Source organism: Trichosurus vulpecula, chromosome 1 (genome assembly GCF_011100635.1).
Source record: "Trichosurus vulpecula isolate mTriVul1 chromosome 1, mTriVul1.pri, whole genome shotgun sequence".
Lineage (NCBI taxonomy): Eukaryota > Metazoa > Chordata > Mammalia > Diprotodontia > Phalangeridae > Trichosurus > Trichosurus vulpecula.
In genome coordinates this window covers 67591559-67615403 of record NC_050573.1, presented here as the reverse complement: position 1 = coordinate 67615403, position 23845 = coordinate 67591559, and the positions used below count along the sequence as shown (strand labels likewise).

The 23845-nt window shown below is 50.6% G+C and overlaps 1 protein-coding gene across 9 annotated transcripts in view; it reads right to left on the bottom strand.

Moving 5' to 3' along the window:
- NFIC (nuclear factor I C) overlaps window positions 1-23845 on the bottom strand; it is a 144149-nt gene that overhangs the window by 23735 nt on the left and 96569 nt on the right. For 4 of the 9 annotated variants that reach the window (XM_036756525.1, XM_036756505.1, XM_036756515.1 and 1 more), the window contains exons 3-10: window positions 22987-23058; window positions 18364-18438; window positions 16697-16820; window positions 14627-14751; window positions 8763-8888; window positions 7407-7591; window positions 6426-6585; window positions 3813-3898 (exon numbers count right to left, since the gene is read on the bottom strand). In XM_036756525.1, the coding sequence (XP_036612420.1) occupies window positions 3813-3898; window positions 6426-6585; window positions 7407-7591; window positions 8763-8888; window positions 14627-14751; window positions 16697-16820; window positions 18364-18438; window positions 22987-23058 (953 nt within the window). The remainder of the gene's footprint in view (window positions 1-3812; window positions 3899-6425; window positions 6586-7406; window positions 7592-8762; window positions 8889-14626; window positions 14752-16696; window positions 16821-18363; window positions 18439-22986; window positions 23059-23845) is intronic. The other 5 variants (XM_036756544.1, XM_036756533.1, XM_036756539.1 and 2 more) reach the window with 2 other exon arrangements.

Sequence of the window (23845 nt, the reverse complement as noted above, 5' to 3'; positions counted from 1 at the left end):
TGGGCCAGTCACTGCTCACTCTAGGCATTGGTAATGGGGAGCTTCCTCACCAGTGAAGTCACTGGTTCACTCCCTGTCCCTATCCCTGAGCCTCACAGCCAGCTGCCCTTCTTGCTTAATTTACTAAACTCCACTTTCCTAGACCACGGAGGAAGCTCAATCACCTCCCAAGGGCCTCCGGCTCAATCTTCCTCACAGGTGTCCATTATTTGGGGAGTGGGGGTGAGGGAGGGGTCAATTGAGTCATCATAGCCAATTGTGGTTGCTCACTTGGCTCTTTCAATGGCAGGAAGAAGCCCCAGTCTCTGCTGGGGAAAAGGCCAGTTTGGTGCATTCTGTCACTTCTGGGGAGAGAGGCAGACAGTGTGAGTGGTGTCTGTGGTGTAGGAAGGAGTTTGACTGAGAAAAGAAAGTGCACGGGGCCTCCTGGAGTTGCGTAAGGCTCTGGCCCCTTCATAAACACTTGTGCAGAAAGCTCCAGGGAAGTCCTCGTGGCGGCAAAGGAACCCAACTTCATACTTCTCTAAGGCAGGCCTTGATCCCTCTGGAGACCCAGGCAGTAAGGTGCAGACAGCTACTGCCTCTGGAGTTGGTAACCTGGCTCTCACCCCTTGGCACTGCCTTTATCTCCTTGATTCTGATTTCCCCGTTAGAATTATTGCCAGATGGGCTGTGTCTGGTATCTGGCACACTGGGCTTTGGGAACCCCCATGGGCTGGCCCAAAGCTATTGTTAATGGAGTCCCTTTGAGGATTCTGGGGGAGGGCCTAAACCATAAGATACAAAAGCCCTTTAGCCCAGATGTTGGGAGCTGGTAGGGAAAGCTGGTCATCTCACATCATGTCCCCGTTGAGCCAAGAAATGTAAAACTGGGGTCCCACTAGCTGCTAGTTGGCTGGCCCTTTGCCCCTATGGCACTTATGAAAGCAGAGACCTGTCAACTTTTGTAAAAGGGGAGCTGAGCTCAGTTTTAGAATCTGGGCTTCTCCCTTTGGGGACCTGGGGTTTTGGAGATAGGCTCAGTGTCTCTAGTCCAGAAACATCCTCCAGGACAGGGGTGGGGAACCTGCGACCTCAAGACTGCATGTAGCCCTCTAGGTCCCCAAGTGCAGCAGCCCTTCACAGAACAAATCCCCTTAATAAAAGGATTTGTTTGGTAAAACTTGGACTCAGTCAAAAGGCTGCACCCAGGACTAAGGCCATATGTGGCCTTGAGGCCACAGGTTCCCCACCCCTGCTCCAGGATCTCCTAACCCTTTGTATATATAAAGCCCTACACAAATGTCCTGATGCCTATCCACCAGGGTATGGATAGAGACATCATCTCAATTCACTCAATAAATGTACCATACCCCTTTGCCCAGCATACAAGTTTCCAGACTACACTCATAGACTGAGTGTTAGATCATAGAATGCCAGGGCTAAGAGAGTCCTTTGAACACAGAATATCAGAGCTAGGAGGAACTTTAGAGATAGAATGTAGGCCCTTGGAGGGACCTTAGAACAGAAAATGTTGAAGCCAAAAATGACCTTAGAATATAGACTATCAGCCCTGGAAGTGACCTGAAAACCAGAACATCAGAGCGGGGAGAGACTTCAGAGCATAGAATGTCAGCACTGGAAGCACAGTGAGTTTTGTTTTTTTTTTTGCAGGAGGAAGGGATGGGCAGTTGGGGTTAAGTGACTTGCCCAAGGTCACACAGCTAATGAATGTGGCAAGTGTCTGAGGCTGGATTTGAACTCAGGTCCTCCTGACTCCAGGGCTGGTACGCTACTCACTGTGCCACCTAGCCACCCCGCACAGTGAGTTTTAATCTGAGAATGCCTTTAGAACATAGAACCTAATAAAAATCCAAGTTTCTGCAGTTTTTTAATAGTCGCAAGGTCCTCCCCTGCCAACAGTCCCATGGGACAGGCAGTACAAGCATTTTTCTAGATAAGGAGAAGTAAGTGATCACCCACATTCTCACAGCAATAAGTGCTGGGATCAAGTGTCAGGAACCACTTTCCTGACTATAAGAGCGACACTTTTCCTATCACATCATGCTAGAGCTGGAACAAATATGTTAGGATATATCACATGGAATGTCAAGCTGGAAGGGACCTTCCACACCAGCTGCTCCAACCCCCTCATTTTACAGATGAGGACACTGGAGCCTAGAGATGTGAAATGATTTACCCAAGGTCACACAGAGCCTGAGGCAGAGCTTCTAGCAGAACCTGTCTCTCTTGTCTCTGACCCAGTGCTCTTTCCACTACCCCATCCTGCCCTCTCCACTCAACTAAAGGTCTTTGCTCCCCCACCCTCCATTCCCCAACCCCCTCCTCCAGGCCAACACTCTAGCTGCCCTCCTTTCTTCCCTTATTCCTAGGATTTGAAGGTTCTACGAGTAATCTGCCATCCCTGTTGAAGGGGGAGACGGAGGCATGGTGGTCCGGAGCTACCAAAAAAACCCCAAACCCCAAACCAAACCAGGCCTGTTCATTCCTGGCTGCCTCAGTTTTTAACAACCATTTTGTAACACAGTAGTTTCCCTCCTGTTCTTCAGGGGTGCCCCTTGCTGGTTATTGGTGGAGTGGAAGGCACATTGGGTCTGCAGTCGGAGGACAGGGTTCAAATTCTGACTCTTGGTACTTATTAAGTTGTATAATCTTGGACAAGTCACTTTCCTTTGCTGGGAACAAGTTTCATTATCTATTAAATCAGGAGGTTGGACTGAAAGAACTTTCACCGGCCTTCTAGCTCTAAGTTCCATAATTTTATGGTCTGTCTTGTGGTCCCACACACCCTACACAGGTTTCCCCAATAGCTGGCTTTAGTTTGCTATTTGGGCAAGGGTTGGGATATGGGGCTGAGACCTGCCACCGCTGGCTCATCCCCTCTTCCTCTTCATGCCTCAGGCTGGGGAGGTGAGGGACACCCCCAGTTTGGCTGAGTGTGGCTGGGCTGGCTGAGGATCCTTCCTCTGGGTAATATAATAAGAATAGAAGACTAACGATGGCTAATGTTGCTGCAGTGCATGAAGGCTTACGGAGAACTTCCCTCACAAGAACCCTGTGAGGTGGGCATCCAGAGTGCCCCTTTTTCCATGTCATCAGTGAGGACACTAAGGCTAAGATGTGACTCCCTCATGGTCATACAGCTTGGAAGGGTTGGGACCAGGATTCAAACCCAGGTCTTCTGACTCAAGTCCAGTGTTTTTCCTATTCCGTCCTGCTGCTTCCAGGTACTAGATGGCCAAGGGCTCTCCAAACCGGGAGGCGGTGGCCCCTGCCTACAGACTCTTCCCTTCCTAACACACCAGCATATTCTCCTCTCAAATGCAGTCATTTGCCCCCCAAGTCTAGATGGAGGTGGGCAGAGTTCTCAGTCCCTGCCAGGGTGGCACACTCACCCCAGACTCGGCTCTATGGGGGGTAATGAGTAATGAAAGAAAAGCTTACATTCCTCTAGGCATTTAAGGCTTCCTAAGCTCCCTGTTAGCGTCTAGTGAAAACCGTTTTGTCCTTCTTCACACTGGAGGAAACTGAGACTCTATGACTGTCTTTCTCCAGCTCACCCCACAGCTAGTGAGTGGCAGAGACCCCAATCTGAACTTTCCTGGCAATTAGGCTGGCCTCGACTCTACATCTGGCCAGCTGTTCCCCCAACCTCCAAGAGCCGGGAGAGACCTGGAACACAGAAACTGGATAGTGGGTGGCTGACGAGCCCCAAAGGGGAGACGGAAGGGAGCTGACACACATTTTCCACCCCAGACCAGGTTCTCCACTCCCCTGCTCCCAGCTCCCTCCCAGGCCCTCTCAACTCTTACCTGTGCCTGATAAATCCCCCCTGGATCCCTTGGTCCTAATCCCACAAAGGGACGGTTTGCAGGGGGCGTGCTGGGCGCAGAGTAGGCTGCGGGAAGGAGAGAGACCAAGAGCCCATTAGTGGGGGGTGAGGCTGGGAGCCCCTCTCAAGGCCATTCAAGCCCAGCTCTCTCTCTCTCCTGCTGCTGGGGAGTCAGCTGTCCACCCCCAGCAGTGCCTAGGATCTCAATCTCCCCAGGCTTAGAGTCTAAATTTGGACCATTTTATCTGGCGGCATGGTGAAATTGCAGACTTTGACACCGAACTCAGCCAAAGGGATACCGCCCCCACACCCAAAAAAGCCCTCAACATGTTTCCCGGAGGTATATGTTGGGGGAGGTGGGGAATAAAAGGGGAGGGGGAAACCACCTTCCACAGCGCCACCACGTGGAGCATGCTGGTGTAGCAACCATTTCCCTCTACCCCCCATCCATCTAGGGGACCTCCTGGGTCAGTGAATGAGAAGAGGGAGGGAGAGGATAAAAATTTCATAATTCATAACTACTTGTGAATTATTCAGTTGCTTCCCTTGCCCACCCATCTCCCTTACCCCTCCCCTTCTGATGCCTGGACCTGCATCCCTCTCCGGGCTCTATGAATAATTGAGTACATTTTATTTATTAATTTTCCTCTATGCAAGTGCATAGGGATGGGTGTGTGTTTGCATCCACACATATATTTTAATATAGGCGATTAAATTTCATCGGTGAGTAAATAATTCACTCCCGGACGCTGCCTGGGGAGGCCAGCCTCAGACAGGCTGGGACCAGAGGTTGGTGGGACAGATTGTGGGGGTCAAGGTATTGGAAGAGGATGTCTGAGAGCCGGGGGCAGGGTGGGGGAGAGAGCTTTCACTGGGGCTTTTGTTAAGTATGAGAAGAGCCCGGATGGGGCTCTGTAAGGAAGAGTCAGAGGCAGCAGGGCAAGGTGGAGAGAATGCTGGCCCTAGGGTCTGGCCCCTTCTGCCATTAGATCACTGCAGCATCTTGGGCAAGCCAAGGCCCCCTCTCTGGGCCTCAGTTTCTTCTTTTGTATAGTAGAGTGAACTAGAAAGTCTCTAAGCTCAGCAACTCTGTGTTCTAAGGCCTGCAGTCCCTCCCTCCCAGGGCTAACGTTCTGTCCTAAGGTCCCTCTCAGCTCTGTGTTCTGAGTCCTCTGCCAGCTCTGACGTTCGGTGGTCCTTTCCAATGCCAAGATTTTCGTCAGTTTCTGCCTATGACTAAGGGGGGGTGGGGCAGCGCTGAACTAAGAGTCAGGAGTCCTGGGCTTGTGTTCTGGTTCTGGCTCGAAAATTCGAGAGGCCACATCTGCTTCTGTGTGCTCTACTGAATCCGTACTAGATCTGATTTATCCAATCCCAGAGAGACCCCAAGATGGAAAATGATGGTTTCTTTCCTTTGTCCCAAGGGTTGGGGGAGTGAAGAGAAGCCAGGAGACAAGGGAAGCTTCCCAGTGGGTTGGTTACAGGGCAATAGATGCTCAACATTATGCTGTGTCAGGGATGTGTGTGTGTGGGTGTGTGTGTGCGGGTGTGTGTGGGTGTGTGTGGGTGTGTGTACGGGGGGGGGGGGGCACCGTTCATTTGGAACTGATTGACCTCTCATTTCATTAGTTCTTGATTGAGAGTGTGACAGGAAATCCCCAGGGGAGTTTAGGGGAGTGGGATGGAGTCAGGGAAAGGGGGCTGGACACAGTAAGTAGACCGAGGGATGGAGGTCCTGTACGGAGGAAAGAGGTGACCAGATGGTCCTGAATATGAAGACTGGCTAGAGCTATGGGGTGGATTAGTGGATTCAGAGCTGGAAGGGACCAGAGAACACAGAACATGAGACACAGTACAATGAAACTGGAAAAGACTTTAGGATATTGAACACAGACTGTCAGAGCTGGAAGGGGACACAAAACAGAACATGGGCTGAGAAGATCCTAGAACACAGAACACAGAACACAGAATGTCAGAGACAGAACAGAAGCCATTCAATGGAGACCTGGAAGGGGCCTGAGGAACTGCCTAGTCCAAAGCCCTGATTTGACATGTGGAGAGAGCTGAGGCCCAGAGAAGAGAAGCCAAGTCTTGCCCAAGCGTATTCCACAAAGGTGTATACACACAACACATGTTGGCAGCAGAGCAAGGACCAGAAGCCCGGCTCCTTGACACCTGGGCAGCATGGTCCCTCATACCACTTGCCTCCTCTGGCCTCGCCCTTCCCTCTCTCAAGAGATGGCAGGATGCCCTCTTCCCTGCTTACCTCAGCCCTTGGTGTTGTAGGGAAAGGAGGGGGATCAATTGCAGTGGTGTTTGTGACGGAGACGCCCAGCACCAATGGGGCTGAGACCCACCAAGCTCATCCTGCCTGAGTGCCTGGCCATTGGAACTGGCCTACGCACCAGCTGCCTTCCATACCCTGGCTCTGCCGGCTGCTACCTGGGGCCCTCAAGATGCTGAGAGCCCCTGGTATGATTGTGACCGGGGCAGAGGGATGAGGAAGGAGGGCTGAGCTGTCAGGGAGAAGGGGGGGTGCCCGGCTGCGCTGCGCTGCCCACCCCGCCCCGGGCACCGCTTCCCTCACGCTTACTGGGTGAAGTCGGCGATGTGGTTCCTCCCTCGGAAGTTGTGGTGGTAGATTTGGTGTCAGGGGAGATAGCCAGCCGGGGCATGCCTGGGGGCGGTGGTGGTGCCAGCATCTGGGTGGAAAGGTAGTGACTGGGCATTTTGACTTGACCACTTCCATTTAACTGGGGGGAACAGAGAGACAAAGTGGTTAGGGGGGGAAGGCAGGGGAGCCCGGGGGGAAGGGCGGCAGGAGTCACACGGGCCTTAGCCCGCCTCCCCCCCAGGTGCCCGGGGCTGTCCCCCTCCACCTCCTGCTGCTGGCACTGACCATCCCAGGCATTGCCCTCGTTTGGTGTCTGTAGGCTTATTCAGTCCTATGCTCTCGCTTCACTGCCTGCCTGAGTGTCCTAGGCCCTGAGTTCTCTTTGGGAGGCGCCCAGGGCCAGTAGGGACAGTGGCAGGGCAGGGAACTCGGGCACTATGAGTTTAGTGGGTCTCAGGAGGAATTCCCTCTCAACGTCACAGAGACACTGCTTCATGGGGTGTTTTCACAACATATAAAAAACTGAGGGCAGGGCTGAGGAGTTCAGGGGTGAGAAGAAGGTCGAACAACTAGCAGGTGGCTCTCTCTCTTCCCTCAAACTATGGCTACAAAGACAACATTCACATTTCTCTCTGGCACTCGATGCTCACAGCCTGATTCTTGAGTGAACCTCACAACGGCCCTATGAGGTAGGCAAGCAGGCAATTATCATCATCCACAGGGTACAGAAGAGACGACTGACTTTCAGAGGTGTTAAGTGACTTGTCCAATGTCACACAATTAGTGTCAGAATGGGGACTGACTTAACCCAGGCCTTCCACTCTTTAGACCAGTGTGTTTCCTGCTGCACCATGCGGGGCCCCCAGATGGCGGCTCCTCCAAATAGCCCCTCACTTCCTCTCTTCCTCCATGCTGTCTCAATTCCTCCCTCCCCACCACTCTCAGCCCTCTGGTCCTTACCGGTCCTGGCTGCTGATTGGATGGGTCACAGGCCAAGGAGACGAGATCTTTGAGGGGGTCCTGGGGGTTGAGATGAGGCGGGTATCGGATGGCAGTGTGGGGAAAGTAGGTGGAGGCCGTCTGGGGTAGAATGGAGGTGGTTGGGAAATGCAGCGTGGAGGAGGGGTGAGGGCTCCGGGCGATACCTGCGGAGAGAGGGACGGGCCCTCAGTGCTGGCCCCTGGCAGGCACCGGCTGACCTTTCCACCAGACTTAGAGTATCTCAGACTTGGAAAGGACTTCCGCTGTCATCTAACCCAACCCCAGCCTGAAGCAGGAACCTCCTCTAACAAGGCCTCTGCTTAAATGTTCCCAGCCATGGGGAGGCACTCACTGTCTCTCAAGACAGCCCCTTCCACTGCTGGGCTTTGAGCTTTTTCTGCTTTGAGCAGAATTTGGCTTTGGTGGAACTGCTACCCAGCTGGTCTTAATTCTGCCCTCTGAGGGTAAGCAGGGCAAAAATAACCCTGTGTGTCAGGTAGGTCTCAGGGTCAATGCAGAATATCTAAGGCTTTTATGAGCAACAGAATACTGGCCTGGAGGAGTCCTAGGATTCAGAACCAGCAAGGACATCCAGCCCAAGTCCTTCACTTGACAGATGAGGCCACTGAAGCCCAGTGAGTGACTGCTTGACTCTCACACACACACCCATGGGTGTAAGTAACAAATGTGGGTGGCAGAGCACAGAAGCAGAATCTGAATGCAGGTCCTTGGACACTCTCTCTACCATATTCCACTGCCTCCTGAGGCATGGGTCTGGTGTGCAGGGCTGAGGAGAGGTGGAATGGGCAGAGAAAGATGAGGTCCCAACCTCTTCTTTAGACATAGGGAGCAACTTCCACCTCAGAGAGGGTCAGTGACTTGTCCCCAGCCACTCCGGGTGAGTTGAGCCTAAACCAGGACTAGAGGCTGAACTCATTCCCCAGCCTAGCTTAGACTGAAGCCTGGGAGGCTCTAATAGGAAGGATCTGAGTTGGATGACAAGAAGGGCCGCCTCATGACCCATGAAGGAGTGGAAACCCGGGGACTGGCTGGAGGTTCTTACATCTCATTTAGAGATCAAGTTAGAATGGAGGTGGCCCTAGGAGTGGCTTGAGCACCATCATGCCTGAGGTAGAAAGCAGGAGATGACCTTTCTAGGGTCAGGGGCCCTGGCTAATTCTGGGGATGGGGGGAGGCCGGAGCTTAGTCTTTGTTTCAGTTATTTTTAGTGGAATCTTAAAGGTTATCTAAATACACTGTTAGAGCTGGAGCTTAGTCTTCAGAGCCAGAGGCTTCCCCAGGCCCAAGCTATGGCCCTGGGGTGCGCCTTCTTACCACTGTGCACAGCGATGACAGGCCGGTGATGTTGGGTATAGCTGGAGAGGCGGGGTGAGTCCTGAGGCGATGGGCTATTGAAGGGGGACTTGTCCATCTCAGTCTTCTTCACTGTGGGTGAGATTCCTGGGAGGGGAAGCAGAGATGGTCACTACAATGGCTTTAGATTTGAGGGGTGAGGCCGATGATGGGGTTATCTGTAGGAGGAGCCTGGGCTCTTGGCTCTTGTTCTGGGGAGCTGGGCTTTGAGGCTCTAGGTACCTGCCTACTTTCATCCATTGTACATTATGTATGAGGCAGTGTGGCAATGTGGATGAGGGCTGGCCTTGGTATAAAGGAAGACCCAGCCTTGAGTTCTGACACATACTAGCTATGTGGGCACGGGCAAATCACTTAGGATCCCAGTGCCCTGACAACTCTGTGACACTCTACAGTACAGATGTGTGTTAAGCTGCACACATTCCACACTGGGAATTTCCTACCAATGGGATTCCAGGGATAGACCCCCCCCCCAAAAAAATAACAAACAAACCATGCTAGGCACTCTATGTATGCTGAAAGTACAAAGACAAAATGAAAACCTAGTCCTTGTCCTCAAGGAGTGGGAGGTGGGGAGGGGACACAACATCTAATTAGAAGAATACAATTTCATTTGAGGAGGAAGTGTCAGGCAAGGCCTGGACCCAAGAAAGGCTTCTGCAGGAAATGGCTCCTGAGACAGGATCTATGAGAAGCTGAGGATTCCAAGAGGCAGCCGTGAGGAGCAAAGAGCAATGAAGGAGCGGTGAATTCTTGGCTGTGCTCTCCTCAGCAGCCAGAGGAGAAGCCCCTGCCAGGGCCCAGAGGGGGCTGTCATCATTTACAGTCATTAGACTGTAAGCTCCTGAGGGCAGGGGCTGCCTTTTCCCTCTTTTCGTGTCCTTTGCCCTTTTCAGAGTGCCTGGCACATAGTATGTGCTTAATAAAGGTTTATCAATTGATCAATGGTGGACTGGATGATCTCTAAGGCCCCTTCCAGCTCCCAAATCTGAGTTTTAGGATTCTCCTAGCTTTCCTCCAGAACCCACCAGGCCGAGTTCTGCTACTTACTGGTTCTAGGACTTTGTCTCTCAAAGGCTCAGTTTCCCCATCTATAAAGCAGGGATTAAGACTACTTGCCCAGCCTGGTGTGATGCAGACTGAATGAGATAACGGGCATGAAGATGATTTGATACAGGATATTAACAGCTCTAACGCCATCATCATCATCATCATCATCATCATCATCATCATCATCGTCATAGCTCATCCTGGCTTGCACCCTCTCCCTAACCTTCCCTTCACTACTTCAGCTAAACCAGGGCTTTCCCCCCAAGCAGAATCCTGGGATGACAGGGAAGAAGGGGGAGGGGAGAGGAGGGAGGGATGAGGAGAGAGAGTGAGAGCACCGGGTGGATGGGGGAGGGGAGAACATCCTGGAACAGTCCCACGGTTACCATCATTGCTACAGGCCGGCTTCTAGGGCCATGTGGCGCTAAGGTAATAAGGTTAGACCTCACTCAGACACACACTTACAAGGATTTCCTAGAACATCTTGTTCAGAGATTGAAATAGCTATGCCTTAGTGGCTCAGGACCAGACCCTGGGGCTGGGATGTTGGCTCTCCGCCCCAGCCTCGAAACTTATCCTCTGACTGGGAGCATTAGGAGGGTGTGGAGAAGGCCTGGGGTTCTGTGGGACCCAGACATGACTCTGGGAGTGTGTTTGGAGGGGGGAAATTATCTTTGCATTCAACTCAGTCAACAAATAATGAGCAAGCATTGATTCAGGGCCTCCGATGTTGGAAGCACATTTGACAGCTGGGGAAATTAAGGCCCAAGCAATGTGGTGCAGGAGAGAGAACAGTGAATCTGGGCTTGAACCCCACCCTTCCTCCTTACTGCTTGTGGGGTGTCACTCAATCTCCTGGGTCTCAATTTCCTCATCTAGGAGAAAAGGAGACTGGACTAGAAGCCCCCTAAGGTCCTTTTCAGCTATAAGTCTGTGAACCGAATAATAATAATTATTCGTGCTTTTATAACTCTTTAAGGTTTGTGAAACATTTCATTTGGGCCTCATGACAGCCCCAAAAAAGTGGCTGTTATTATCCGGGCTTTACAGATAAGGAACCTGGGGCTCAGAGGGGTTGCGATTCGCCTAGGGTTGTCCAATTAATAAAGCAGGATTTAGGCAGTCTGGGGCAGGATTTGAACCCAGATCTTCTTGACTTGAAGGACAATATTTATCTGCTTCACCAACCTACCTCTCTATGAACAAAGAGGTAAAAACCATAGCCTGTTGGAGGTGGAAAGCTCTTTAGACATGTCAGAGCCAGAAGAGACCATCTAGTTTATCTCTTTTAATTTCCTAATTTTACAAATGGAGAAACTAAGCCTTGAGAGGGGAAGTTGAGTGGTAAATCCACTCTTGCCCAAAGTAATCCGGCAAATCAGTGTGGGAGCAGGGATTAGAACACAGGGCTCCAAACCCCTCATCCAGGAGACTCTCTACTATGTTGGAATCTCAGACTCAGTATCAATCTCCCTTGTTCACTCAGGGTGGGGAGGGGATAGTCAGGAAAAAAAAAAAAGAAAGGATTCAAAGGGAAGAGCGTGGGGAGGGAAGGAGTTGGGGGCAGGGGGAGCTGGACAGATAAACTCCTAGGCCTGAAATCTTCCCAGGGGAGCAAGGAAATCACAAGCTAGAGACAAGCAAGCACATGCGGGGGGAGGGGGAAGTATCACTTTAATTAACTTAAGCCCCCTCCTCCCCCCTTCTTAATGAACAGCTAGTTCGGGCTGTCTAGACAGGAAGGCTGAAAAGCATACCAGAAAGCAATCCAGCCACAATCATCTCAGACACTCCAGAGGGAGCTGGTTGGGCTAGGCTGGGAGCTAAGGTTACTGGTCCCTGGGGCTGGGCCGGCAGGGAAAGAGGAGGATGGATGGGATTTCTATTCCTTCTGCCCAATGGCGACAAATTATTATAGCGCTGAGCTTGGGAGAGGCCAGGTTTAAAAGGACAGCAGCATCCACTCGGTTCAAAGGAAGTCAGAGTGCTTTATACCTGGAGTGTTTGTTTCACCCTCTGTGTGAAACTAGGGGGTTCAAATTTGCAGGGTCGGGGAAACAGATTTAGAGTGGAAGGGCCCACAGAGGGCATCGAGGACAGCCCTTCATTTACAGATGAGGAAAATGCAGCTCAGAGAGATGATGTGGTTTTTCCCAAGGTCTTACAACAGATCACCCAAATTTAGGTCCTCTGACCAAACAGACCAAACTCTTTACGTTATGTCACAATAACCCAGCTTTCTCAACATCTCATAGGCACACTAAAGACTCCTCCGTCCCATTTACAGATGACACAAAGCGAAGAGGGATGCTAACGTCAAAGATGACAGGATCAAGACCCTAAAACATTTCTCTCAAAGGTCTGGGATTCTGGGCTGAAAATGACACAGCGAAATTGAATAGAGATAAATATAAGCTCCCCATGTGGTCTAGAGGAAAGAACAGAGGATTTGGGGTTGTTTGCAGGTTGTCTATCCCATTAGATGTGAGCACCTCTGGGACAGGTATTTGAGGGTTGGGGTTTTTTTTTTTGCCTCTTTGTATCCCCAGATCCTACTATGGTGGCTGGCACATAGTAGGCACTTTGGAAATGCTAGTTGACTGAATGACTGAGTCAGAAGACTTTCCAGTTGTGGTGCCATTCCTTACAGGCTGTGGGGCCTTGGACAAATCAATTGACCCTTCTGGACTTAATTTCCTCGTCGGAAAAATGAGGGAGTTGCATCAGATGTCCTTTAAGGGCCCTTCCAGCTCTGAATCTATAAATCTACTTCAGTTTTTAAAACCAAAAAAAGGGCAACTTCACAAGTACAGGATATATCTGGCTTAACCAGTAGTTTATGTAAACATCCAGGGGTTTGTTTGACCACAAGCTTAATCTGGGCCAACCACACTAATGAGATCCATGGCTTTGTCTATAGAACTCTATTGCCCTGATGTCACCTGCAGTCACCCCCAGCCCCTAACTGGAGGCCTACAACCAGGTGTGGGGGTCACAACTTAGGAAGACCGCTAAAAACTGGATTGTGTCCAGAGAAGAGTGACCAGGATGGGGAGGGAACTAAACACCAGCACATACAAAGATCAGTTAGAGGGACCAGGAATGTTTATCCTGGAAGAAGAGCCTTGGAGGAGATATGATCACTGTCTACAAATAACTGAAGGGCTATCATGGGAAGCAGGGAAAAGATTTATTCTGCTTGGCAAACAACAGATAGAACTAGGGGGAGGGAGGATTGGAAGGAATCAGATTTCAGTTCTCAAATTGATGGAGATAATGTTAATAATAATGCAGATTAAACCTAAAAATAGAAAAAAAAATTCACTTTCAGGTTAGGTGACTTGTTCACGGTCACATAACATAAGCAAGACCTTTCCAGCTGTGAGTTGTCCAACAATGGCACCAGCTGTCTGAGGAGGTGATGAACTTGTTCCCTGGGGAAGAGGGGATGACCCCGCCAGAGCAGATCCCTAGGGTCTGAGCTGGAAGGGAATGAAGAGGTCATCCAGGCCAACTCCTAGACAGTCTGATGCATCATAAGAGGGATTCCTCTGGGGGAGGGAGCGGGGTTTGGACTGGATGACCATTGTAGTAGGACTATTGAGGGAAGAGGCTACTCTAAGACTCTAGAGGCAATTCTGGGAAATCTAAAGGAATGGTAGAGGACATGAGCAGAAAGACCATTGAGAGATGAAAAGTCAATGAGACCCTGAGGTATGGGACACTACAGAGACAGATGTTACAGGAAGAGACATCATAGATGATGCTGTGCGGGAGACTACTGGGATATCAGAGGATGGCCCAAGTGGAAAGATCCTACAGATGCACAGAGTGGTACCTCCAGAGGTGAAGACATACGGAAGAGATGGGGGGATTGTAGAAATAGCTGAAGGCCCAGTGGAGAGACCCTGCAGAGACACACAGGGATGGGAGCTCAGAGACAAGGCTTCACTGACACCCGGGCAATCAGAAATGGGGATTCAGGGAGAGGGGGCCATAGAAGTGGCATTGTCCAGTTAGGAGCCTATAAATGCAGCTAGGTGGGCCCTACGGACAAGGGGAGGGAGGGAGGCAGAGAACTAGGCAGGACAGACTGAATTCAAGAAGTATTTTAAAGTTTCTATCATGTGAAAATGGCAGTGTGATGATGGGTTTCCCTCCCCGCATGATACAAAGATGAAAATGCAGTCAGTTCCTGCGTTCAAAGAGCTTACACTCTGGGGGTGAAAGAGAAAACGTATTCAGATAGATAAATATAAGGAGCGAGAGGAAGAGAAAGGAGAGAAGACAGAGGAAGGGAGAGAAAAAGAGGGTCAGAGACAGAGGGCATGGACTGTGGAGATCCTGGAAGCCTTCCCGGAGGAGGTGGCACCAGCGGAGAGAAAAAGCTGGGGATTCGTGAAAGCGGAGGTGACGAAGGGCCGCATTCTAGACTTGTGAGAAGGCACGATCGCTGGACCGAAAAGGGGAATGAAGGACGATTGCGGGGAGGGCGTAATTGAAGGCGGGGCGAGGGACGCACCTTCCTAGCTCGGCCACAGGGGGCCTCCAGCCTGTCTGGGAATGTCTGCCTAGAACGACAATTCCCACAAGCAACTGCTCCCCAAACCCCGCCCCCGCACGTCTTCGGCCGCGACTACCAATCCCAGGAGGCCCTGCGCCCTCTCCAGTCTCCTCCTAAGCGGCGGCGCTGCACAGCCTATCGGGATACGTAGTCCGGCCGGCCGGGAAGCTCAAGAAGGCCCCGCCAGCCGGCGGCTCCCGGCCCCACCTACCCCCCTCCATGTCCTCCGTCCAGTTGCGGCTGCTACTCGTCGGGGAGTTAGGTGACGTGTAGTAATCCCCGCCGGGGCTCGTGTCTACGTCTTCCTCCAGGGAGCCTGATTTGTGTCGTTTGCTCCTACGGAGGGAAAAAAAAATTCAAAGTCCAGTTACCCCATGACCTGGGGGGAGGGGGAGGCGAGGTTAGTTGAATCGAACTCCGGACATCCGGTTCTGACAGGAGCATCATGGGAACCCTAGAGTGTTAGCTTAGGATGTCCGAGCTGGGGGCTGGGGGATCCCAAGCCTACATCGATGAGGAAACTGAGGCCCAGAGAGGGGGAAGGGATTTACTCCCCTCTCCCCATTCATGTTACATATGAGGAAGCAGGCTCAGGGAGGGGAAAAGATGGGTCTCCCCCACGTTTTATATTTGGGGAAACTAAAGGTCCCCAAAAGGGAAGGGAAGTGCCTTGCTTCCATTTTATCTATGAGGAAACTGAGGCAAGATAAGGAAAGGACTTGCCTCCCCCACATTTTACATATGGGGAAACTGAGGCCAGGGAAGGGAAGAGATTTGCCCAAGCCCATACAATGAGTCAGTAGTGACAGCTGGGCCTCCTAAGCAAGGGCTTTTCCCTGAGCCCAAGGCCTAGGGTTTGGAGCAGAGGCCAGACACCTGGTGGTTGTGCCCATGCTTTGCAAGGATCCATTAGCTTATAGATTGGGAACTGGAAGAAACCTTAGAGGCCATCTGATCCAACCCCTCATTTTACAGAAAGGGAAACTGAGGCCCAAAGGGGCCAAGTGACTGAAGGTCACACAGAGGCAGGATTCTGACAAGGGCCTTTTACACCAAATACTGTATTCTTTCCACTGCACCGCTGGAAAAGAAGGGAAGGTCCGGGAGAGGGTTAGGGAATGCAATGAGGAGCCTGTTGATGCATGTGTTATGGTGTGGCTGCCCCATATGGGAGCCCATGTAACCTTCCTGGAGGAGGAATGGGGGTACTGGGTGTAGGTTATCCTAGATTTCAGTTCTTTAAGCATCCACAATTTTGTCACTATGGACTTCCTTTCCATGGACTCTACAGAGTACAGCCCTTCTGCAGGCCTTAGCAGTTTAATGAGTTTCTACAGCCAAAAGATATTAATTGCCTCGTAGTAATGAGGTTCTCCGTTCATGAAACTGGTCCTCACAGAAGAGACACAGTCTGTGGTTGGGTCCATCCTCAAAGCCTTTCCGGCACGATAGGACCCGTCAGAGGAATTTATGCTTCACTGACATGGTCTTTGAGAGGTAGGTGCCATGTCGTTGTCTGTCCTTCATTCTCGAATGATGAGATAACAGAGGAGGCCATCGGTGGAAGATTAATAGCAATAAAAGCAAGATCTGTAACCACAGACCCTTGAAGTAATAACCCCTCACACCTGCACAGTACAGCAATCACTTTCCTATCTAGTTCCTTATTTGAACCACAGAACAGTCTCTTGAAGGAGGAAGGGCAGGAATTAAAGCCATTTTATAGATGAGTAAATTTGAGGTTCAGAAACTGTACTAGGTGGCAGAGTCAGCACTAAAAGCCAGAACTCTTGATTCTCAATTTCTGGTCTCTTTACATAACACATAGAACACCATGGAATTATGGAATGGCAGAGCTAGGAGGGAGGTAGCTGGAGACCATCTAGTCCAACCTCCTTATTTTACAAAGAAGGAAAATAAGGCTCAGGGGAGACACATAGGAAGATAATGTCAGAGCTAGGACGATAATGATAACTGCTTATGTATGACTATATACTGATATATGACGGCATATTTATATAGAAGGCACTTTGTGTACATTATCTTGTTTTGATCTTTCAACAATCCTGTGAGACAGGTCGCATAGTATCATCGCCCTTTCACAGATGAGATGACTGTGACTCATAGTTATTAAGTGACTTGTGCGGGGACCCAATAGCAATTAGTAAGTAGCCAAGCTGGGATGTGAACCTAGGTCTCTTGACTTGCAGTTGAGGGCTGCCCCTGCTACCCCTTGCTGCCTTCTGTAGTCCCTGACAAAGTGCCTGGGGTGGGAACATACCCACTGGAGGAGGTGCTGGGCAGTGTTCTTCTCATGCCCGTGCTGGCAGGATTCAGGTCATAGGCCAGGTGCCCTTGTAACTCGCCCAGGGAGAAGTTCGGTCCCGTGCCTGTCACCACAGGTGCTGCAAAACCCAACAAAGAGAGGGAGGGAGATGAAGTACTGGGGTACCGAGGAGGAGCTCCCTGGGAAACAGGAGGCTGCAGATAGTATTACCCCAATCTCACAAATAAGGAAACTGAGGTCTAAGTGAGCCATCCAAAGTCCCAAAATGAGATGGCAGGAGAGTTAGGAGCAGAATAGTTGAATCTTTAGCTCTGGAAGGGATCTTTGAGATCGTTTAGTCAAATCTCCCCATTTCACAGATGAGGAAACTAAAACTCAGAGAAGGAAGTGATTTGCTGGCAGTGCCATAGTAAATCAGGAGCAGAGGCGGGCCTAGAAACCCAGGACTCCTGCTCCCTGGAACAGCGCTGTCTCTGTTCTGTGCTGTGGCCTCCCCACTGCCTGCAGGAGCATCAGTTTAGGAGATACAGTTGTTTTCTGAAAATATTTCTATTTTTAGGTTGGTTGATAGACAGCAGTTTGTTGGAGTTAGACCCTTAGGAGACAGACAGTGGGACAGGCAGACAGTTGCCATTGGGAAAGGGGAGAGGGAAGTGGGCACTGGTCACATTCAAAGCAGGACTACCCCCAAAATGGGTAGGGTTTGAAACAGGGAAGCCCTGGGGTGGGGGAAGAGAGGAAGCCTCTCAGTGATAGGAAGGGAAGACTAGCCGGAGGGAGCTTCCCAAGGCCGGGCCGAGGGAAGCAGCTGACAGGAAAGACCCAGCATCTTTGGGGAAGTGGCCAAGTAGGCAGAGTAGTGAAAGCAGTGACATGGGGAAGGAAGGATTTTTGTTGTTAGTCTTAAGGTTTATTTGAGCTCAGCTACTTAAGATGCTCCCTGGCCCTTGTGGGTGAGGCTATGGCCCAAGGGGACCCAGATGTGCCTCTGATTCCATTTTCAACATGGGCTGAACTCACAGCTCAATGAAGGCTCAGTCTGCTCTCTGAACTTCTCTGAGAGGGAATGAGAGCCCAGCAGTGGAGCCTAGGAATAGACTACGATCATTCCTACAGTGTGTGCCCTCTTCCACCATCCCCAAACTTCACCTTCCATCCCTTAGCTGAGCCTGCAACCCTCCACTGAGCCCAGCAAACCCTTCACTGAACCCCCATCCCTCTCACTGATCCCCCATCCCTCATTGTGCATGCTGTCCCTCTCACTGAGACCCCATCCTCTCACTGAACCCCTATACTCTCATTGGACCCTTATGCCTTGACTAAGCTCCCACTCCCTCACCAAGCTCCCATCTCTTCACCGAGCTCCATCCCTTCACTGAATTCTCATCACCTCCGAGTGCCCACATTCCTTTCTTGAGACCACATCCCTGTATCCACCCTTTGTTCCCTCACTGAGCTGACTACCCTCCTCACTCAGCTCCCATCCCCTTATTGAACCTGCCTCGATGAGCCCCCAACCCTTCACTGAACCCCACCCTCCTCACGGAAAAGTCCTTCCCCAAACCCATCTCCTTCCTGAGACCCCATCCCTTCACTGAGTCCCATGGGTTAGAGCAGGGTCAGGGCACAAATGGTGCTGGGGGGGGCAGGCAATTACTCACTCCGGGAGACCTGGATGAGTTCGGTGACACTGAAGACCCCAGATGTAACAAAGCTTTCCTGGAAGTCTGTGGTGTCTGTGAAGAAAGAGAGACAGTGGACAGTCAGAGGGAGGAAGACACCATGTGGCATGGCCTGGGGTGGGGTGGGGTGGGATGGGATGAGAAGCCACCAGTTCCAGCACCTAGTCCTGTTTATCCTTTTGTTCATCCTTCAAAGAATCCCAGGAGTGCAATGGGCTTGGGGTGATTTCTGCCTGCAGCAGGAAGGGCCACATACCTTGGCCAGAAAGGAGCTGGAGAGGACCTTAGAATGTAGAATGTCAGCGCTAGGAGGCATCTTAAAGATAATCTTGTCTTTCCTCATTTTGTGGGTTTGGAAACCGAGGCTCAGAGAAGAGGAAAGACTTGTTCAAGGTCTCACAGGGGATTAGTGGTGGAGTGGGATTAGAACTGGGGTCTCCTGACTCCCTGTCACCTGCCTGTCCCTCTGTGCTAGGCTGTGCCCCCTCCCCCCCAGCACTATGGTAAGATCTTGGGTCCTACTCCAGCTTGCCACTTCCAGTAACACCATTTCTCTGCTCCCTGGGGGTTCTTCCTTTCTCACAGATTCATTTTCACCCATTCTAAAGACTGGAAATGAAGGTCCTGAATGATTATGGACCTGCCTCATCGTGTAGCCCACCAGGTTAAATCAGGATTAGAGCCCTCTTCTTTTTCCTCCTTTTACCAATTCCCCTTCCAACCCCACTCCATCCCTCATGGTCACTGGGGATGCATGGAGCAATCCCCCCAAATTCCCTTGGGGGTACAGTGGGGGCAGTGCAGCACATATACCAGTGATTTCTGGTTGGGCCTAAGGCCCACGTGCCATGGATGGTCAGGGGAGATGGTTGAGGTTGTGTGTGTGTGTGTCCGTGTCCCCCCCCCCAATTTTCCCCACCAGGGGGCAGCAGTTGCATGAGTCCCTAAATTTATGCTTTGTCCCAGCATCCCTTAGGTATTGTTCTGGGCACCTCCATTACCACCTGAGATGGCCCTCCTGGAGACAGTCTGTCCTTATCCTTCCTAAATGCAGTCTCTCCCTACCCTCTCCCCCTACGCCCCCTTTCACATCTCTAATCCTAGATTGTACCGCAGGCTCCTTAAGAATGCCCTATTTCCTGCTCCCCACACTCCTTAGGAATGGTCTGTCTTGTCCTCTAACTAGGGGCTTTCCTCAGACTCCCCAGAAGACCCCATCCACTCTCCTCTTCAGCTTTTTTCTCTTTCCAATGATTCTCATACTCTGTCTCTGGCCTTGTTTCTCTTGAGCCCGGGCCCCATGCTTGAACATTCCCTCTCTATGTCCTGGCATCTCAAAATCACGTCATTACCCTCTCAGAAGATACATTCTTCTAATTTCCAGCAGCATTGCCAGTGATAACATCATTCTTCCAGGGCCCGTGAGACTGAAAATCCCTGAGCCATTTTTAGTGTACGGACACTGTTGTTTGCATGTTGTCTCCCTCATTAGATTCTGAGCTCCTTGTAGGCAGGGCCCATGTTCCGGCCCTCTTTGGATCCCCGGTGCCTAGCACAGTGCCTGGTACACAGTAAGCGCTTGATAAATACTGACCTTTCTTCCCTTCCCTTTATCCTCTTCATTTCCTTTATTCGGTTTGTCTCGGAATTCTGTCCTCTTGTTTCTTCCCTCAAAAATGTCTCAAAATAGTTCTCTCTCCTCCTCCTCATTCCTATGATCCCCACCAGGATGCATCAGATAGAGCCTACAAACTTCTGGCACCTTCTCTCCATCTCCAATCTTTCACTCTTCTCTAATCCATACAGATAGGTCCTCTATAGTGAGTCCCCCTGATCACCTCCACCCAATATACACCAGACTTAGCCCTACTTCCAAAAGTACATACTGATCTGAATCTTGGAGTGCCCCTCCTCCCCATCGCACCCATCCTTCAGTGCCCAACTCAAGTCCCACCTCCACCACAAAGGCCTTCCTGATTGCCCTAAGCCCAACAGTGGCCTCCCCCTTCTCTGGGCTCCTTTTTTGGGGGGGAGGGACAATCAGGGTAAGTGACTTGCCCAGCTAGTAAGTGTCTGAGGCCAGATTTGAACTCAGGTCCTTATGCCAGGGCTGGTGCTCTATCCACTACCTAGCTGCCCCTCTGGGCTCCTCTTGTAATAACAAGCTAGTATTCATATAGTACTTCAAGGCTTGCAAAGCACCTCACTAACATTATTTCATTTAATCCTTGCAATAAGCTGGGAGGTAGGTTCTATTCTCACCTCCATTTCACAGGAGAGGAAGCTGAAGCAAAGGTTAAGTGACTCGCCCAGAGTCCTAGCTAAGAAATATGTGAGGCAGTCTTCCTGACTCCAAGTTCAGTGCTCCATCCACTCCCCTGCCCAGCTGTCGTTTGTACCACACAGTCTAACACCCAGGCACTGTAATGGCTCTTCAGCTCGACAGAAGCTCCCGGAGTGCTGAGGTCTTCTTTCTCTTGCCCAGAGCAGATCCCTGGGCTACTCTGGTAAATCCTTATTGACTAAATGACCTAAGGCAGAACTTTATGGTGTTAGAATGTTCTCCTCTCTCAGTGCATTCACTCCAAGTTGGAAGGGGCCTCAGAGACCGTGTAGTCCAGCCCATAAACCTGACCAGGAATCCCTTCTACAATTCCCTCCCAGCCTCAAAGTGGTCAGCCAGCTCTGCTTGAAGACCGAGAGTAATGATGGGGGGAGGGGGAGGAGAATTCACGATCTCTTAATGCAGACCATTCTACTGATGGATCACTCAAATTGTTAGGAAGTTTGGTTTTCTTTTCTTATAGGAAACCTAAGTATGTCTTCTCTAACTTCCCCTCATTGCTCCTCCCCCCTGGGGCCAACCAGAACGAATATAATTCTTCGACATAACAGCCCTCCAGATATGTTAAAACAGCATCCTTCCTTACTGTCTTCTCCTCTCCAGGCTAAACATCCCCAGTTCCTTCAACGCCGCATCCCCCCCCCCCCCACAGTGGCCTGGTTTCCAGTTCCCTCTTGGGACCAGGAGGATCCTTCACTCTTGCCCAGGGCCAATATGAGCGGGAAGCCCTCCCTCTGAAAGGGGTCAGGCAGGGCTATAGGCTAGGGGTGGGTGTGAGAAGGCACTGAGTCTGGGACTGGCTGACGAAGAAATGACTGCTGGTCCTCTCTTCCCCACCCTCCCCCCCAAGGCCTGCCAGCAGTTTCCTCTTGGCAGCCTGTCCCCAGCTGTCCCACTGAAACCAAAGCATTTCCCCTCTTATGGCCTACCCAGCCACCAGTTCCCTCGGTCCCTCCCTCCCTCCCTCCTTCCTCTGCCTTGGCCTCTCCCTGGCCCAGGATTTCCTGTTTCTGCAGTGGACAGGCTTTCTCTCTGGAGGACTCCCTGGCTGGGGAGGGAGGGGGTGGGACCTGACTTCCTCTGCCTGACAGGCTGAGTCCAAGGGGAGTTTCTTGGTGGAGTGGACAAAGGCAGCCAGTGGGAGTAGTGAAATCAGCAGTGGACTTGGGAGTCAGAATCTTGGATCAGCCAGCCACATATACCTGTTTGACCTTGGCCCTGCGGCTTCCCCGCTATGGGGCTGTTTCCTCTCCTGTCATATGAGGGGGTTGTACTAAGTGATTTTTAAGGTTCCTTCCAGCTCTGACATTTATGAACCAGAAGCGTGGTGGTTTGGGATTTGTGGGTTCTTGCTGGCAAAGGAGGACACATTGGGTGATAGGGAGAGAAGGGAGGATTGAGGCCCTGGAACCTCCATCCACAGGGATCTGCCAAGCTCCTTGCTAACCACTGGGTCATATGACCACTTAGGGTTATAACCAGTGTCTACTGTGCTGGAAAGCTAAACACGAATGAATCTGCCCCTCAACTTCCCACCTATACACATCTTTACTTTAGCAATATCTGTCTTACCTTTGATCATATACTTGTGTTGTACAATAGTCCCTGTCTACTTGCCGAGGACAGGGGCAAAGGCTTCTCTATCCCTAAATTTTTTTTCACACTGTCTGATAAGTGGATCTGTAAATAATAAGACAGAGACTCAGACTTCATCCCTAACCTGGGCGGGGGGGCTGTGTGTGGAAGACTGGGGCAGGCCAAGTTCAGATTCCTGATGCTCTAGAGGAGGGAAGGATAGTTTGTTTTTCAAGGACTGAGGCCTTTCATATATATATATGTATGTATGTATGAGATATATATATATGTATGTATGTATGAGATATATATATATGTATGTATGTATGAGATATATATATATGTATGTATGAGATATATATATATATCTCATTACAGGATCATACAGGATCATTTAGATAGAACTATATAGGACCCTAAAGGTTTTACAGGGAAAACTGAGGCATAGGGAGATAAAATGATTTGCCCAAGGTCACACAGGCAGTAAGTAGCAAAGCTGGGAATTTGAACCCAGATCCTGTGTTCTTTCTAGTACATCACAGGTTAGACGGGCCCTTAAAGATTACTTGGGAAAGTGAGGCTAAGAATTAGCAAATGCCACATCTGGGGTTATATACAATAAGGGAGGAGCACCGTGTGTCTTGCCATCTCCCCGTCACTAACGTCCTCATTCGTCCACTTACCCAGTGTGATGGGCTTGCTGTCTTCTTGGTCAGAGCCCATTCCTGCCCGGGGGCTGCCGCTCTGCTCTGAGTCTGAAATGAGAGAAGAGAGACACGGCATTGAATACTCCTTTCCCCCACAAGGAATGATAACAGTAATAGTCACGTTTTTTAACTCTTAAATTTTCAAATCACTTTTATACACATTACCTTGTTTGACTCCCACAACAACCTTTTGAGATAGGGAAAGCAAATAAGTCTATGAATCTATGATCTCTGTTTTACAGATGAGGAAAAAAGGGCATTAATGGATAGAGTACTGGTCTCAGAATTAGGAAGACCTGTGTTCAAATGTTACCTTTTGGTGGACATGTGACTCAAGGCAAGTCACTGAACCACCGTGATCCAGATAACTTTCCAAAGACTTGTTTACTAAGCTACTGACTGGTTTTGGTTTGCTTGGGTGGAGGGACCTCCCGCTATAAGAATTCCCACCTGCGGCCAAAATCACAGATCCTTCATTTATTTGTATATAAATGGAGAAACTGAGGTTCGGTTCAGGTCGAGTGACTCCTCACAGTCATGGATATAGTTACTGAGAGAACAGAGAGGGAAACCCTGATCCCCTGACTTCCAGTCTGGAGCATTTTCTAGTGTCTCTCTACCAGCTGGCCCCAGGGCTGCCCACATGCCCGTCCCTATTCCCTTGGAGTAGCTTAGGTGCCAACCTCATGGGTTCCAATCCTAGACGATCATAGATTTAGAGCTGGAAAGCACCCTGGAGACCAAAGAGTCCCAACCTCTTATTTTACGGATGAGGAAACTCAATCAGGGAGGAGACAGGAGACTTGGCCAGGATCACATAGCCAGTAAGTGTCTG